We start from the raw sequence: 19,190 nt of genomic DNA, 5'->3' as shown, positions 1-19,190 counted from the left end.
AACTCTAGCCACTGAAGCTCCATCATACTGTCACTGGATTTTTCTAAGCCCAAGCAGTCCAAAAACTTTTTCCAATTTTACTTCCAAACTTTTCACTTAACTGCATTATAAAATACCCCTGATCAACAAACCCTTGTCTAAACCCTCAGTGCTCTTTCCCATTCAGTCGTTTTGCCTTCTGCCTGACTTTCTCTGTTATAATTCCTCCATGAACCTTCTCGGCAAATTAACTGATGTGTGAGGTTCAAGAAAGGTCAGAAGTGAGACTGATTCTTTATTGTTCACGACAGGTACTTATGATGCGAAAAGTGGACGGAAAGGTAGCGGGCAACCTGCGGCCCCCACTGCATCTGTATAGAATTGTGTTTGTTGAAAGACATAAAAGGACATATACAGAGCATTACAGAACATGCATAAGGCAGATATATATATCGGCAAACAGGCAGTGGAATGATACATATAATGAGATACATAAAGAATCTGAAACAATAACAAGTGACAAATACGACATGATTAATGTACAAATGTAGAGCGAAACACAAGGAACGGGGAGGCGGTTTGATGCCCTTACAACACTCCCCCCTAAGACAATAATTATATGAGAAATTATTTGATGACACATCAATCACGGAGGTGTTGCGGCAACTGGAGTGGGCCTCTACTTCTCAAGAACTGCGGGTGGGGTGTGGGCGCCACCTCTGGTACTGGTGTGGGCTGTTTCCTGCGCTGACCTGGACCTCTTTTTGGCGTGGGGGCGGCTGTTCCTGCAGTGTTGCTGAGGGGGAACTCTGGGTCGCCTGCCTGTCTCCTCGCTGATTTTGTTGCCCAACAGGAACGCCGGTTTTAGCCTGTCGACCATTACCCAGTCCTCACACCCGTGGATGTCCAGCAGGAGTGCTTTAGGTGCCTACCTGATGACTCTGTGGGGCCCCTGTAGGGCCTGGTTAAGGGCGGCCGATGAGCGTCCACCCTGATGAAGACGTAGGCGCAGGGAATCTGAGGCGGGTGGGTTGTATCTGCTGGTCCTGTCGGTGGGGGTCCTATGGCAGGGGGCGAACTTCCGTGAGAGTTCCGTCAACCTCGGGAGGGGCATATCTGCACCCCCAGCTGACGGCGGGAAGAATTCTCCGGGCACGACCAATGTTTCCCCATAGACTTTTTCGGCTGGGGAGGCGTTGCCATCTGCTTTAGGTGCGGTGTGAAGGCCTAAGAGGACCCAGGGGAGCTGTGTATTCCAGTTCTCATTGGTGCAGCGTGCCATAAGAGTTGCCTAAAGAGAGCGGTGGGCTCTCTCAATCATACCGTTTGCTGTGGGGTTGTACGCCGTTGTGCTGTGTAGTTTCGTGCCCATCAGACTTGCCAGGGAGACCCAGAGTTCTGAGAGGAAGGCAGGACCCCTGTCCGTGGTGATGCTATTGGGCACTCCAAAGCGGCTGATCCAGCTGGAGAGAAGGGCCTCTGCGCACGACGTTGTGGATGCCTCCTTCATGGGGGTTGCTTCAGGCCAATGGGTGGAGTGGTCTATAATCGCCAGGAGGTATCTTGCTCCTCCAGACTGTGGAATGGGGTTGACAACGTCGACGTGGATATGGCTGAAGCACCGACATGGTTGGGGAAGTTCGCCGATCCCTGATTCCTTGTGGCGAGATGTTTTGCTATCTGGCATGCTATGCAGTTCCTCACCCAACGACGTACGTCCTTGTTAATACTGTGCCAGACAAACTTGTTGGTCATAAGGCATGCCACTGTGTGCCCTGAATGATGGGAGAGACTGTATCATGTCGAACGCCTGCTTTCTCCTCAAAGCTGGCACAAGGGGGCGAGGGCAGCCTGTGCTGGTGTCGCAGGGGAGCATTGTTCTGGAGTTTCCAAAGGGCACGTCTTCTCACTTTAGTGCTGTCAGTGACATTCTGTAGGCTGCCGTCTCAGGGTCCGCTGCTTGATCCTTTGCCAAGTCTTCATAGTCGATGCCGAGCTGGAGGGAGTTTATTTCTACTCTCGACAGGGCGTCAGCTACTGGGTTTTTTTCTCCCAGGGCCGTATTTGATGGTGCAGCTGAATTCTGAGATGGCAGTTAGGTGCCGCTGCTGTCTTGCCGACCATGCGTCTCCCTGCTTTGCGAAGGTGTGTACCAGGGGTTTGTGGTCCGTCAGGATGGTGAATTCGGTGCCCTCCAGCAGGTACTGAAAGTGCCTTAAGGCCTAGTGGACAGCCAGCAGTTCCCCGTTGAAGGCGCTGTAGCGGGTTTCGGCTGGTGAGAACTTGCGGCTGAAGAAGGCCAAAGGCTGAGAGGCGCCGTTCACAACCTGCTCCAGTACTGCACCACAGGTGATGTTGCTGGCATCCGTTGTTAACCTGAGGGCAGCTGCGGGGTTGTGGTGTGTCAGAGTTGTGGCGCTGGCGAGGGCTGCCTTTGTTTCACTGAATGCCTTCTGCTGCAGAGCTTCCCAGGTCAGCGCATTTGGCTTTCCCTTCAGGACTGATGTTAGTGGGTACATGATCCGGGCAATGTTGGGGATGAACCGTCTGTAGTAATTTATCATCCCCAGAAACTCCTGCAGGGCCTTGATGTTTTGGGGTTCTGGGAACTTCTCTATGGTCTTCACCTTAGATTCTGTCGGACGTACTCCTGAAGGTGAGATTTCGTGCCCGAGGAAATCTATTTTTTCCTTCCCGAAGATGCACTTGTCGAACCTCACCACTAGGTCGCTCTCCTGTAGACGTTTTAGGCCTGCCCAGACATGTTGAAGGTGTTCCTCGGGCGACTTGGAGAAGATCAGGATGTCTTTGATGTAGCAGACGCAGAAGGGCAGGTCCCCCAAAATGGTGTCCATCAGTCGCTGGGATGTGGCACCTACTATAGGTTTCTGAGAATGAAGGTTGAATAGAAGAATGTATAGGTTCCGAAGGGCGTTATTATTGTGGTCTTTGGGACGTCATTGTGGTGTACAGGGACTTGGAAATATGATTTAAGCAGGTCCACTTTGGAGATCTTTGCCCGGTGGAGTGAGCTCATCAGGTCCTGCATGTTTGGGAGGGGGTAGTGGTCTGGTGTTGTGACTACGTTTAGGCGGCGGTAATCTCCTAACGGCCTCCATGAGCCATCCACCTTCTTTACCATGTGGAGGGGTGATGCCCATGGGCTTGATGCTTTTTGCAGATGCCCATTCGTTCCATTCTAAAAAAGGCCCATTTAGTGTCTTGTAGCTTTTGTAATGACAAATCAGAACATCACATGAGTTGGTGGGTCTGTCGTGGTGATGTGATGGAATATGCCGTGCTTTGCTGAAGTCCCCGGTGACTGTCTTAGCTCCGGTTTAAACACATCCGGAAACTCCTGTAGGAGGGACGTATAGCTGCTCGAGGCTGTGGAGCAGATGGCAGGCATCCCCAGTCCTTTGGCGAGCTGGCGGAATGGCAGGTTCCTGTGTCCAGTAGTCGTTCCCTTCTGACATCGATGAGAAGTCTGTGGTGTCCTAGTAAATCTGCACCAGCAGCTGGAACTTAACATCTGCGATGACGGGGCCAGTGGTATCTGCGCGTCCAGGATGGAGATGATCCGTGTTGTTGTGCCGCACGTGCGGATGGGTGTCCCGTTTGCTGCGATGAGGGCATTTGTTGAGTCAGTTTTCTTCTTAAGATTTTCCTTCATCGGCGGGAAGACGGATTGCATTGCCCCCGTGTCTGCCAGCAGGCAGTGCTTGGAGATTTCATCTTTGGTGAAAAAACTTGCTGGTCGAGGGGAGATCGGTTTCGCGGCCACTGCTGTTATTTGTTGCCGCTGATGTCATTTTTTGGAAAGGAACAGGGGTGTTTGCAGTACTTTGCTTTGGCGCCAAATTTCTTGTGGTAGAAGCACCCCATAAATGATTTCCCCTCTGTTTTCTTTTGGTTTCTTTTTTGAAAACGACGGTGATCTCTCTGTTGTTGTCGTTGTTGCTCCCCGTCAGGCTGCAGGCTTCCTGGGCGGTGGCTTCAAGGGTGGTGGCATGTTCTGAGGCCTTGGTGGCCTCGTGTACCATCTGGGCGACATCTGTTAATGCCCCGGTGTCGTGGGTGTCTGTGTCCCTTATCTGGCTCCTTACTTCCTGCGGGAGGTGTCAAAGGAAGATCGCCCTTGTGAGGTCAATTTTTCTTATCCTCCCGTTCTTGTCTTGGCCTGGCAATGTTATGAGCCCCTGCAGTTCGTCCCAGGCCTCTCTGGGTGATGCTTCTCTGAGGGGCTGGGATGCCTGGTTGAGTGTGCGCTGTGCTCTTTCCGTCACGGGCATTAAGTAGGTCTTGATTAGTTTATCTTTTAATACCTCGTACGTGACTTTGTCTGCATGCGTGTTGAGCCAGGGGGAGATCCTGTTGAACACCTCGACTGGGAGTGCCGCCATGGTGATGTCGGACTTGCTTGCATTGTCTGTTATGCGTGCCATGCGGAAGTGTACTTCTGCTGCGCTGAAACCATGATGCCTTGTTTTCGCGCAAAAACTGAGGGAGTTTGACTGCGTCTGCTTTTGTCGGAGAGAGAGGCATACAGATGATGCTCGCGCATTCGCATTGAATCCCATCTTCTGTCATCTTTACTGCTCATGCACCAAAACGCGGCAAAATGTGCCGTGTTGAGTCCGTTAATGGTGCTGATTGTAGCGCGAAAATGTTCCCTTTGGTGGGTACGCCGTATTTAGTCCGTTAATGGGATGGTTTCCACCAGGGAAGGAGCTATCTGGGGCCTAAACTTGGCGCCATGTTTGGTCTGTTAAAGGCTCTCTGGACGGTAGGCTGCAGCCGTAGTTAGTCCGTCAATGGCTGGGTCAAAACCGTGCTAACTGTCGCTTCCCCGAGGTCACCAGTGTGAGGCTCAAGAAATATCAGAAGTGAGAATGATTCTTTATTGTTCACAGCAGGTATTTATAATGCGAAAAGCGGATGGAAAGGTAGCAGGCGACCTGCGGCCCCCGCTGCGTCCGTACAGAAATATGTTTGTTGAAAGACATAAAATGACATAAAGATCATTACAAAACATGTACAAGTCAGATATATATATCGGTGAACAGGCTGTAGAATGATACATATAATGAGATACATAAAGAATCTGAAGCAATAAAAAGTGACAAATACGACATGATTAATGTACAAATGTAGAGCGAAACACAAGGAACGGATATCATATGTGATATCTATGCAAGAGTTACTTCCGGTAATTTGCACACACAAAATTATGATCACGAAAAAGACAGTAACTACAAACTTGAAGCAAAACTAGTTACATATCTACATAAGTATATATAGATATCTCCCAATGACGAGAGAAAAGGATACGATGATGATGGTTTTTCGCTAAATTTATATATACTATATATATACTATACATATAAATAAAAAAAAAAATATATATATATATATATATATATATATATATATATATATATATATATATATATATATATATATATATATATATATATATATATATATATATATATGTGTGTGTGTGTGTGTGTATATATATATATATATATATATATATATATATATATATATATATATATATATATATATATAATATATATATATATAATGTCACAATGCGTATCAAGTACCTGGTTATTACACAACTAATCTCAAGATTTCAAGTTTCAAAATATACCTCACTTCAGCCAGATACCTGAACTCTCATAACATTAATTACTACGACTGAGTACTCTAAAGGTAACAGTGATTCCTTGAGAAAAACTTATTTATTACTTGAAAAATCAAAACTAAGTTTATCAGAATATGTGAGAGGTATCAAAAATTAAACTAGAAATATTCTAGAGTAAACGGGCATCACTCCATCAAACAACTCTAACTGTTTCCCTGGTCTAAATTCACTTTAGCAAAACTAAAGGAACAAAACATGTTTATCACTTTGCCTTATGCACACACAATCAGTCCTATTCACTGGTGATCAATAAATGAAACACTGTTTTTCTAAAAATGTTAAATACAAAAATTTATTTTTAAATTCAAAGTTTATAATTAGAATTCACAATCTGAAAAATTTATTATTACTTGAAAATAACACAACACTTAATTAATTCTTGAATTAAATTATGAAACAAAACTAATTCACAAAAACTTTATCAGGAATTTAAATTAATCAAGCAAAATTTAAACTATCAAGAATTACTCAAGATTTGAAAAGAAAATCTTAATAAATGAAATATTAAATCAAGTATGCAATGTTAAATTACCAAGAAATATTTAAAATGCTACGTAAATAAATGTTACATTACAAACATAAAAAATGTGAAAATATGAGGAGATTGCAATCAGAGAAAACACACAAATATAGACATAAGATTTATCAATAATAATTTCACCTGGTGATTTCCTAACTTATCATACCATGGTATTAATAAGTAAAATTCACGTTACCTTACACAAACTTGTGAAAACCTCTGTAAAATCTCTTGCTGCAGCTGCGTTACCACAAAACACACTTTTTTACCAGGCGCCATTACAAACTAAATAACTTTACTAAATTCAGATCTCAAAAGTTAATGCTAATACATGACCACAAAACACTACATTGAAAGTAATCTCTTTTTAAGAACGAGAGAGAGAGAGAGGGAACCAAACAAACTGGTCAGAAATCAGAATGAAACAGATTTTAGAATTCCAGTAACACGTGAAACAATTACATGATGTCATTAAAGCATTTTGGGTGCGAGATACAAAAGTTCTAGAAGCAGGGAGGTGACGTCATTAAAGCATTTTGAGTGCGAGATACCATGGAGAAATTTCTAGAAGGAAAGTTGCGTCATCCCAGCAAAACGTTTTGAATGCAATCTTACAAAACATGGCGTAACTGATCAAGACATGTATTCTTTCTCTCAAAGAGGTGTACGTGACTCAAACATGTAACAACATGAAATCACTCATCTTGAGCTCGTATGGGACGAATCTGCATTTGTTATTCAAATCCGTCATCACATCAACCCGAAACAAAGCGTTCTCTCTTATCTCAACTGATGGCAATTGAAATGAAACAAGTCTTTGCTGGACACACACGTGTTCATATACTACGCTTTTATCAAGAAAGATATTATTCATTCTAAACTATGTTAAAATTGTATTATGAATTCTAAATTACACTATTAAGTTACTTAATCATTAGTTCTTTTGAGATCTGATGCCAAACTAAATATGACACTTCAACAATCATTATCATTACACATAACACATGATAAAAAAAGTAAATATGTCAAAATTATAGGAGGATATATGTATAACAAGGCAACATCATGAAAATATATATATATAGTCATAAACTGGGTCCTTGATGTGGATGGAAATTGGAACAATTTATTATTATAGACAGCCTTCGTACCAAGGGGGTCCACAATTATGAAAAAAAAAGGAAAACTATTGGAACTCACCTTAGAATCTTCCTTGATTTACGTAAATAATGAAGGTTGCCGATTTGGAATTAGAATTCTTTTACAATCAATCAATCAATATATATATATATATATATATATATATATATATATATATATATATATATATATATATATATATATATATATATATATATATATATATATATATATATATATATATATATATATATATATATATATATATTCGTGGCATAAAGCTTTCAAGAAAATTTCATATCATCTACTGCGAGTAGGAATCATTGTCGCCTGGTACCGTCATATCTTCATGTTTTCCTGAAGACTCTCAGAATCCTTCCGTCTCCAGCTCATGAAAGGACAAGAGAAATGCCAATCGCGCATGCGTATAGCGTCATAGCTCAGAAGGTGCACGATATATGAAGCCTTCAGAGACAGCATTTGAGCAAAGTAGACGAAGAGTATGGTTAAAATGGACTGGATGAAGAAGCAGATCGACTAAAAGATTTTCCAGTGAGAAAAAATACATCAGGAGAATGTTTACTGATGAAAATATGGACTACTTCGCGGAGCAGTACGGAATCGAGGTTACTGCTTTCTGCGATTGTGGATTTATTCAGCAGCTCTACAGTTGTACTGTCACTTATGGACGTAAGTTCTTCATTCGAAATAAGGAAGGAAATAAACAAGAAGAGAAGAAGACAGTGGCGTGGGGGAACTGAAGAATTTATGCGAAATAAAAGGTAGAGAACTTGAGGTGTTTTCTAAGCTGATTGAAAGGGGATTTTGGATGCCCAAAATTACTAGTTGGAGCAGTTCTTCGCTCGAAATAAGAAAGAAAAAAATAAAGAAAAGAGAAGACATCGGCATGGAGGTAAACTGAAGAATTTCGACGAAGAAAAACAAAGAAAAGCTGAAAAGGAGTGTAAAACTCATTCCATAATCATACGAACTCATTACGACACAAAAACTCAAATGAAGGATCACGTAAACTACGTATACTATGCAAAGCATTTCATCCCAACAGGTTTAACCTTTAAATTTTATTGAAGTCAACATCCACATTCCACTTACATCTAGAAAAGTTATGTAACAGTCCTTCACGCCTTCACAGACTATGATATATATATATATATATATATATATATATATATATATATATATATATATATATATATATATATATATATATATATATATATATATATATATATAATCATACAAACTCATTTACGACACAAAAACTCAAATGAAGGATCACGTATATCAGACTGCCGGCTAGAAGCTACATGCATACCAATATCCAGATGCATACAAACAACTATGTCACGTCCCACACGATAATTTAGCAAGGGCATTTAGAAGAGCATTTAAAACTCCACCCAAAAATTTAGATTCCAGCAGAACCATTATGAAAAGATGAAAAGTTTTGTGATTGCATTTTCATGCTCCAAAGATGTACTGGATAGGATGCTATTGATTTAAAAACTCAAGACATACTGAGTTTTTATTGAGAGGAGAGAGAGAGAGAGAGAGAGAGAGAGAGAGAGAGAGAGAGAGAGAGAGAGAGAGAGAGAGAATGGTGCAACAAAGTTAAATTATTTGTACAATACAGCATTTTGGAGGGTGGATGGGTCTGTATGAGTAAATGGCTTCAATGCGCTTACCCTGATCGAATAGATTTAGGAGAGGATACAAATATACCAAGGCACCTGCGTCGAAAAGAGCATGCTCCTGCAGTCCTCAGACGTGTAAAGGTCAGAGGCAAAGATATCACAAAAATGAACACTATGAAATTGGAACCATAATTTAGGAACGCAGCTGTTGGATCGTAAGTTCATACCTATTGTAGGGTTTTCACTTACATTACACAATCGTTTTTATCAGTTTAAAGTAAATGAAATAAAATACAAAGCGGTTTCATCTCGAATTCATTCATAAGGCTTTGATCTTTCCTGTTTTCATTGTATCGTCTTCGTATCTAAGGAATTTTTTTTTTTTTTAATCTTGCCATTAACACTTCTTTTATGACTTGTATGGCCTAGCGGGCAGCGTACTTGCCTTTCAATTGAAAGACCTGAGTTCGATCCTGATGTGAGACAGCAATTTATTTCTGTTCCACATGTGATTGTGTGTTGATTATTTCTATCATATTCACTCAGAAGGGATGATTCGAATGAAATGCTGTCAACTGGGTCATTGCTGAGTAGGGAAGTTGGGGTAACACGCTGGTATGCAAGCAGTTAGCTTGCCCAGGTACTTCCTTGGGTGCAGTGGCACTCAGGTTCCAACTTCTTTTATGACTTGTATGGCCTAGTGGGCAGCGCTCTTGCCTTTCAATTGAAAGACCTGGGTTCGATTCTGATGTGAGTCAGAAATCTGTTTCTGTTCCACACGTGATTGTGTGTTGATTATTTCTAACACACACACATATATATATATATATATATATATATATACACATATACACTGTATATACATATATATAAATATATATTTATATATATACATATATACATATATATATATATATATATATATATATATATATATATATATATATATATATATATATATATATTTGTGTGTGGTGTATGTATACATATGCATGTATATACACATATATATAAATAAACACACACACACGTGTATATATATATATATATATATATATATATATATATATATATATATATATATATATATATATATATATATATATACATATGTATTGGGAAGTATTCACTTCTTATAAGCTGTCTGTTGTATTGCGTGCTTTCACTTCGGTAGGAACAAGTTGCTCGATAATTAACTATATTGGAGCTTCATTTATCATGTTCAGATGTCGGCTATATTCCAAATTTTCACAAGTTTTCCTTTTATATATTTCGGTTAAATGAAAACTGTTTCCACTTAAATACAATTATTTTAGTCTTTAAACTGTATAACTTTTCCACCTTTTATCTTAAAAGGCACATTGTAAATTTTTGACTTAGAATTTCACTTTGGCTATGGGCATTCAGAAATTTTATATAAGTTCACAAGTCACGTCGAGCTTTAACTGTCACCTCCACACACCCCACACACTTCCTGCTCTGATGCCTTTTTCTAACTGACTCTCCTTCCAGAGTCTTCGTATATATGGGTATTCATTTGATGCCGAAATCTGATGTAATTTTCCCAAGTCTCGTCCAGATGGACTTCCCTTTTCCATTAATGTTTCACTTTTAATTATCTATACAGTTCGTTCAACGGTTGTTATCAAGTTAATGTTATGGTTTGCGAGAAGTCACCGGGCAAAGTCAAGATCTAAATTGGCTCTTCTGCCCAGTGCTGTATGTGATACACAACTGATTCAAAGGGGCGTTGAACAGTCAAACTCGGCATCTGGAATCACTTATTTTCGTTATCGCCCTTTTCTGTTTTGCTCTCTCTGTCTTTATTAAAGATTTTCTGTATACCATCGTGCGTATATTCCATTATTATCTCAATACCCAGCTGACTCCAGCAGCTCTAGCTAAACTAAGGCAAAAATAACATATCTAAGAGGACTCCTAACTCATGCTTCTTAGGAAAATCACATAATTTTATAACATAAATTTTAAAGCATTAAATTGAATATAAAAATAAACATTTCTCCAATCAAAGGGAAATAAGATACTCAAATGTACTTGTAAAACAAAACAGAATTTGCTATACAAGTTACACAGTCATTACTCAGTCCTTAGTCCAATCCTGTTCAGGTGGATATCGCCCTACTATTTATGGAATTTGTTAAATAAATATTTTTTTCTTCTCTTCTGATGACGACGAAAGTCATAGTATTTCTTGGTTGACCATGCGAAGGGGGATGTATACACGTGGCGGTTACCTTCTCGATTTTGTATTTCTTGAAACGTCCTGGAGGAATATCCTTGTGTAATTGTATGTAATCAACAAATGTGTTATGTGTTTATATAAATTAATTTTGACTTCTTTGATGTGGCTATAAGTGATTTTCTCGTCTAATAAGTTTTGTATGTTCATTATTCAACATTAAAGGTATGATTGGCAACTCAATTAAAGAAAGTGGTAAGAGATTAGTACTTGTAAATTTTTCTATATTTACTGTAACAATAATTAGTAAGTTTTCATTAATTAAATCTTCTATACAAGTGAATAAGGTATGTGTGTTAGTTATTGTACTAAAATCTGAATTAATGGTAAAAGAATTTTCTTTTCTTAAAATTATTTTATGTTTATCTTAACCCCTTTTCTTTATTTTTTTCTATCTAGGAAATTCCTTCTTAAAAAATATTAGTCGTGCTTAGTTAGAAAATTAAGATATAATTGATAAACTCCTTAAAATAATTAAATTACATTTTAAAAAATTTACTTACATTCCCCCGCTTCCTAAATATTCCCCTTATAGTCAAAGAAAAAGTAAATTCGAAGTTGACTCTAACCCCGAACTTTTGCTACAGAACCAACTAATCAGAGTAAGAATTGCAACATAACAAAAAAAAAAAAAGTTTTATTCCTAAGTCAACCGATGAAGGTAAACTTAGCAATAAAGAAACCAAATACAGAGAATGATAGGATGATTGATGGGTTTGTTCTTATTGTAATTACTGAAATGTGACTCTTCTGTTTCTTAGGTTATACCTAGTTTTTCCTTTTCGAATTCTTCAGTCAATTCTGGTTCCTTAATTTCTTTAGTCCTCTTAACTTCGTCTTTATTTATCCAAAATCCCTCTTCTAATGATTCAGCATATGTGGAAGGCATTTGGTTGTTTATTTTCGTCACCTTCGCTTTTGTCTCTTGCATATCTGTGACTTTGTACGGACCTGTGTGAATTTGGTGGCTAACTTATAATCAATTCCACTTCTTACTTCCTTCTTGATGTAGACTTCATCGCCTATCTTGTAATCTACTGGCTTTAATCCTTCTTGATGCTTGTCGATCATTCTTCTGGGCTTCTAGATCTTTGTGTAACTGTTTATGAATTATCTTGAAATTACCAATTCTTATCTTCATAGTGTCTTCAGAACAATTTGGCTTTTATGGGTGTTGCTTGAGCACTGGAATGATTTCTAGCATTTAATGACAATTGGACTTAAGGTAAATTGATATCCCATTCAGGATCCTGTCCTACTGTATGCCTTAATGCATCTATAAACTTTCTGTTATTTCTTTCTACTAAACCATTGCTAGCTGGATGATATGGTTGTATTGTTACTTTCTCTACTTTGTATGCATCTACAAATTTCTTGTACTAGTGAATTATTGAATTCAGTACCATTGTCAGATATTATAAGCTGTGGAGCGGAATATCTAATGAAAATATCTTGTCAAAGAGAGCGACTGCACATTATTTAGCTCCTTTTCCCGTCATTGGTATTAGCTCTGTACATACTAGTATATTCTTATTCCCTTTACTCGTAGTATACAAGTTAGTGATGATATCTATTGCTACTCTTTCGAATGGAGTTTGTGGAATGGATACTTCCCTGGAGGTACTTCTTTATCTGTTCTTCCTTTATAACTGTTACAAGTATTGCAGCTGTACACATAGTTGCTAACATCTTTGTAAATTCCCTTCCAATGGAAAGATCCTTTAATTAATCTAACTGTTTCATCTCTTCCTGGGTGTGCTCTCATGTTATCATCATGCATTAGTTCAATAACCTTACTTCTTAGGCTCTTCGGTACTATTCTTTTGTGAGTTACACCTTGAAAAGACTTACTAAATGGGTCATATTCTTCACACATCAGACTAATACGTTGGCCATGATATTCACTGCATCTATGGGACATCCAATTGTCTTACTTAATTCTATTTGCTCTTGATGATCGAATTCCTTCTTATTTTCTACAAATCTGAAAACTTCTTTCAAATCCTCATCCTGGAACTATCTTTGCGAGCCTGATAACAGGAACTGTTTCGCCTACTGTGGAATATATTCTCCTCAGGTATTGCTTTAGTTCCTCCCAATTCTTAACTCTTCTACAGGCACTAGAATGAATGTAACATCCTATATCTCCTGATGACAAATCTAGATAGGCTTTGGCTTCATTCAATTTGTCTGTGTCTGTTCCAGCCGTGTTATCCAAATGGGTTTCTACTTGCTCAATCCATGTTTCTAGATTACAAGCATCGTGTTCTCCTTTCCTTCCCCAAAATTTGATAATATGGTCACTCGCATGTAATTTGTGAGCAACCGTGGAGGTTGTGCTTGACGGAGCTGAAGTGGTAGGAGTAGCCATTTTCAATTGTTGTGTTTGGCCTCTCGTATGACAGGAGTTCTTACTTTCTTATTAAGTGCCGATCTCCTTCTGTGCATTTACTCATTAATGGCAAGTAAATTCTTAAACATCAAATATTACTGAATTGTGATTAAGTTATGGCAGTAATATTTAAAAAAAATAAAATTAAAGACAAACCAGGTCTTAAAAAGTCATAAAAAAAATCATAAATACTCCCCTTGAATTAAAGGTTAAATGATTTTAAATTTCAGGCTCTTGTGCACAAAGTGGGGGGGGGGACTTGTTAGTGCCCCGGGACTGCGTATCAGGAAATTCTTGCACGTAGCAGAATGGCAGTAACTTCTAAGTGGAATTGCTTCACAAGGCTGGGACTGACTGCTTGGGAAGCAGAGTAGCAGGATTTCTGGAAGAGAATTCCAGGTTAGCATTAAAAAACAAGGAGTTTCTCTCGCACGAACTTAACTATGCACGATGGAGGAATTGATCTATTAGATTTAATTAGCCCTTGGTAACACTATGCTGGGAGTGATTTAAATATGATCACTGAACTAATTTAATTTGAGCGTGGAGAAGTCATGGGGGCGAATGGGCTGTTAGTTGTGACTGAACAAAGGGGCTTTGTTTAAGAGAATTGAAAAGTTGGAAATAATGAAAATGGAGAGAAATTCACGAGGAGAGAAAGAAAACTGCAAGGGACTGCATTCCCAGATGTACCTTCTCCTTCTGTGCATGAGCTCGTTGCAAGACGAAATTCGGTCGCAGGGTTTTTACGATTGGACCAGCATGGAATAGGAGGTGGGGCACGCCAGCGCCTGCTCTCTCTCGAGTCTCTGTTGCATCTGCTGAGGTTGTTTTTCTCATAGCTTCTCGGCGGGCTTCGGAATGTTTTTGAGTTTGGGCACAAAGGCAGGGGTACATCTGAAAAGCAAGTCCCAAAGCCAGTAACAGGTTCATACAGTAAGAGGCCTTATACCTAAGTCCCTAAGGGTCTAGATAGTAGCCCCCTTAATCCCGGATTCGCCCCTTTTGGTTTAACGATTTCCCAACCCCCCAAAACATGTGATGGGGGGAACTAAGTGGCTGGTATTGTTCCCCCAAGCCAGGTGACCTGGGGGAGAATAAGCCTATCTGTTCAAATCTGTCATGGCGTCTTCTTCCCTTCGCTAATTTCCTACTCATAGCTGACGACTGAGAGACGAATTTTTGTGAATACGGAAGAATATACATATCCAAACAGCGGTGGCCACAGCCAGATATACATCAATGGGGAGGCGGACATAAAGACTTGTTAAAAAGGGTCAATTTATTCCCGACGTTTCGTAATGTCTTCATTACATTTTCAAGGGCTGTACAAAATAAATAACATAAATTACAAAAAGGCTTGGTTGGGACCATGAAAGCAAGGGGAAGCTGAGACTCGAATGTTCTTCTTCTCTGGCTTCTCTGGAACCACTCGTTCTTCTTGTTATCTTCCAACTCCTCCTTTTCAGTTCCTCATTGGAAGATTTTATCTGTAAGGCTTCCCCTCGAACAGCTTGATTGGGAAGGACAGTGGTGGGTGTTGTTAAAATCTCTCCTTTAGGATTTGATTGGAAATGACCTCAGGAGGAAGTGTAAATGACTCCTCCCTAGAATGTTTGATTGGAGAGATGATGAACTCCTTCATTTTGTCAAGCCCTTTTCCATGGAATTTCCATGTAAACGCCTCCTGTTGAAGGCGGTGTTATAGATATGGCTGGAATGTTAGCTTCTGACGAAGTGCTGAGTAATCCTTAGTCGGATAAATCACGAGGGCACAGTTTCCAGATTTTACGATTGGTTTTATGGCCCTGGGCGCGATATACTTGCTCACTGTTTTGAGTTCGTGCAAGATGGTTTCTTGCGGTTTGCTTACTCGACACTTCTAGTCTTGCAATACATAACAACCAAGGCTTAATTGTTGTTCTCTCTCTCTCTTTATTCTTTCTCTCTCTGTCTCTCTCTCTATTCTCTCTCTTTCTCTTATGCTTTCCTACCTAATTTTTCCTTATACTTTTACATCTATATATATATGCATATATATACATATGTATGTACACACACACACACATATATATATATATACACACATTTATATATATACATACATATAAATATATGTATATATATATACTGTATATATATACATGTGTATATATATATACATATGTATATATATATATATATATATATATATATATATATATATATATATATATATATATATATATATATATATATATATATATATACTTATATTTATACACATATAATATATATACATACATATATATATATGTATATATATACACATATAATATATATGTATATATATTATATATATATATATATATATATATATATATATATATATATATATATATATATATATATATATATATATATATATATATATATATATATATATATATATATATATATATATATATATATATATATATATATATATATATATATATATATATATATATATATATATATATTTCCATGAATGTCCAGAGGACACTTACTTGATTCTGGGCAGCAACAAATGAATGCAGGGAGTTCTTTTAATCATCAAGAAATCTACTGTATTTATTACACATCTGACTCAATATTTGGGCAACTTCGTAGACAAACAAGCAAGGGAAATACTGTGGCTTAAGGCCATCTTCTTGTGAGGGAAGATTACGTAAACTCAAGGGTTCTCTTAACTAATTATATTTACAGTACATAACAAACACAGATCAGAAGAATGGCTAATTTAATTGGCAGGTAATAATAAGGGTCTGCTAAATGAATGAATCCTACACAGGATAAATATTCTACGCCAATGATGTCATCATAACAGGAAACATCACAGAGTGGGTAGAAGGGGTACCGCACATGGGATAGAACCGAGTGATTCCACAGTCGAGGCCTAAGTGCAATATATGCAAGACTGTTACTTGCAAGAATAATAAGACGCTCAAAGGGAACTGAAGGAATGCACAGATGGTGCCAAATAACTCAGTTCAACACTAATGCAGAATTATGTTAACACTGAATGCTCCAACACAACTTACTGAAAGTGATCGCACAATGGAAAAGAAATAAAAATCAGACAGAGAAAATAACAGGAATCGTGACTGACTAAGAAACCTTATTCTGGTATATTACCTTTGTCAAGATGACGGTGTCCTCGTTCGATGGGGCGCTGACGAAGGAGGAGGTAATTACAGTGGAATGCCACTACAAAAGTATACTGGTTCGAAACTCTGGGTCGAACATGTGGAGGGTCAGGCAAGGTTAAGGACATCTGTCCTCGGCGGTGTTCTGCATGCTTCTCTCTCCCGATTGCCTTTGCATAGTCTATTAATAACCTCAGTGATTACTCCTCAATGTCTAGATAGATGGGGCAAAAGGTCAATCTTCGTCACATTTTTTATATAGACCACATGGCCTCCAGTTAAACCTTATGAAGGGTTTACCATGGCGGGTGGCACCAACTTTCTCTTCTTTTGGCTCCTCCTTTGCCCATTGTCTAACACAGCCAAGAAGGCAAGAAGTTCACCTGGAAGCCTCCCTTGTTACTAAACAAAGCACAATGAAGCTACACACTAGGGAGGAACTGATCACTTGAGTTACTGAAATTAACTTGCCCTTAATTTGCACTATGGAGGGAATATTTGAATACTTATCACTGAATTATATTAGGTTGATTTCAAAGCAAGTCATGGGGCGATTCACCAGCTGCTCGAAGTAGGGTGACTTAACAAAGGGGTTGTTTTTTAGGAGGAAGAAAATTGAGGTTTGGAGGAATGGAAAACCAAGGAATTTCACGGGGAGGAAAAGAGCTGGCTTACTGACTAATTGTGGTCGACGTACCTGGGACCTGTAGATATTTTGCACTGGACGTGTGAGACTCGGCCCGTCACCTTGGTTAGTTTCCACCAGCATAAAGGAAGGAAAAAAGGCACTTGTGTCTCGAGTGCTGGTTCTGCGCAGAGTGCTTGCTTCTCAGGGAACCCAGTGCACCTTCCAGGGTGTTTGCTTCAAAGTCTAGGCCTAGGTCGACCTTCAAAGAGTCATACAGCCAGCAAAGGAGTGGAGAAAAGTGGGTCTTAAGATTAAGTACTTAGAGGTTAAGTTCCTATCTATCTCACAGCTTGGATTCGCCTCCCATTCCCTAGCGGATGGGTCGCTCCTACATCACGTGATGGGGGTGAGGGGCGGTTTAACTATTGTTTACCCCAGGTTGGCTGAGGTGGGGTTTCCCCTACATGAGCTACTGTATTTAGTTCAAAATACTCTTGGTCTACCTCGCCCGCCATGTTTTCTTGGCCCAACAGTCAAATGAAAGGTGAAATTATTCCCTGAATAAATTAATTCCTAGCTGTCGGACGAGGGAGGAATAGAAATCTTTAACATAATACCCGATAGTTATACATATCTATAATACCCGATAGTTATATCTGTAATACTCTATAGTTATATATATCTATAATACCCGATAGTTAAATATATCTATAATACCCGATAGTTATATCTATAATACTCTATAGTTATATATATCTATAATACCCGATAGTTAAATATATCTATAATACCCGATAGTTATATATATCTATAATACCCGGTTGTTAAATGTATCTATAATACCGGATAGTTAAATATGTCTATAATACCCGATAGTCATATATATCTATAATACCCGATAGTTATATGCATCTGTAATACCCGACAGGTGCGGTTGACGCTACTTAAGCGATATACATTTCCTGTTAAGGCGTTTACTGAAGAAATGCAATGAGTGAAATGTTCATCTTAAGCGGGAATCACCACAATAAACAAATGACTATTTTTGCATGTGATGGCAAATAAAGTGAGAAATTATTTTCAATAGTATCAAAGGAATACAGTAATCAATCATTGTACAATCTTAGTAAGTAACGTGCAATGGATCTCAAATGGAATCTAATTGACTTAGAGAATGCAGGTACAACGTACATTTAGTACAAGAGAAATGTAATATCTGAACCATTCTTAGTCCAGTCAAATTAGGAAAAAATAGATGAAAAAAATTATAATAAGCTGAAAATTGGTAAAAGACTTCTTTAGACACTTAGAAATAACATATCACAAGTCCCCATTAATCTGCCCCCAGCTTCGTCCGCCATCTTGGAAAATGGCCGCCAAATTTCAGTTTTTCGCTATTTCCGTGACAGAGAGGTGAGAAGAAATATTTGTGGATTATGCCTCAAGGGGGGCCACATTAAAAAAAGCGTGCCTATGTACTCTACCTCATGGATGGTGTGGAAAAGAGCGCCAGTATTTTATATTGAACTCTCAAAAAATTTGATATATCTATAAAATTATCACTTGTAGAGAAAAAATGTATAAAATCTTTTCTTTAGAAAAAATTAATGCTCTTTAATTATGTACTTCATAGTAGCACTATCCTCAACATTAGTCTTTAGGCACAAATGATGGAATTAAGTTTTATTAAGGTAAGCTTTACTTGAATTGGTGAATCACACCATCCCAGAATTCAC

At 38.6% G+C, this 19,190-nt stretch overlaps 1 protein-coding gene across 1 annotated transcript; it reads right to left on the bottom strand.

Moving 5' to 3' along the window:
- Positions 1-621: 621 nt before the first annotated feature.
- Positions 622-1,666, bottom strand: LOC136850366 (uncharacterized). The gene is made up of 3 exons (XM_067123980.1): positions 1,303-1,666; positions 912-1,206; positions 622-775 (listed from the first exon to the last, which is right to left on the bottom strand). The coding sequence occupies exons 1-3, from the start codon at positions 1,664-1,666 to the stop codon at positions 622-624; spliced, it is 813 nt and encodes a 270-aa protein (XP_066980081.1).
- Positions 1,667-19,190: the final 17,524 nt, after the last annotated feature.

Source organism: Macrobrachium rosenbergii, chromosome 22 (assembly GCF_040412425.1).
Source record: "Macrobrachium rosenbergii isolate ZJJX-2024 chromosome 22, ASM4041242v1, whole genome shotgun sequence".
Classification (NCBI taxonomy): domain Eukaryota; kingdom Metazoa; phylum Arthropoda; class Malacostraca; order Decapoda; family Palaemonidae; genus Macrobrachium; species Macrobrachium rosenbergii.
Note: the sequence above shows the minus strand (reverse complement) of the source record. Positions and strands in the feature narration are given on the sequence as shown.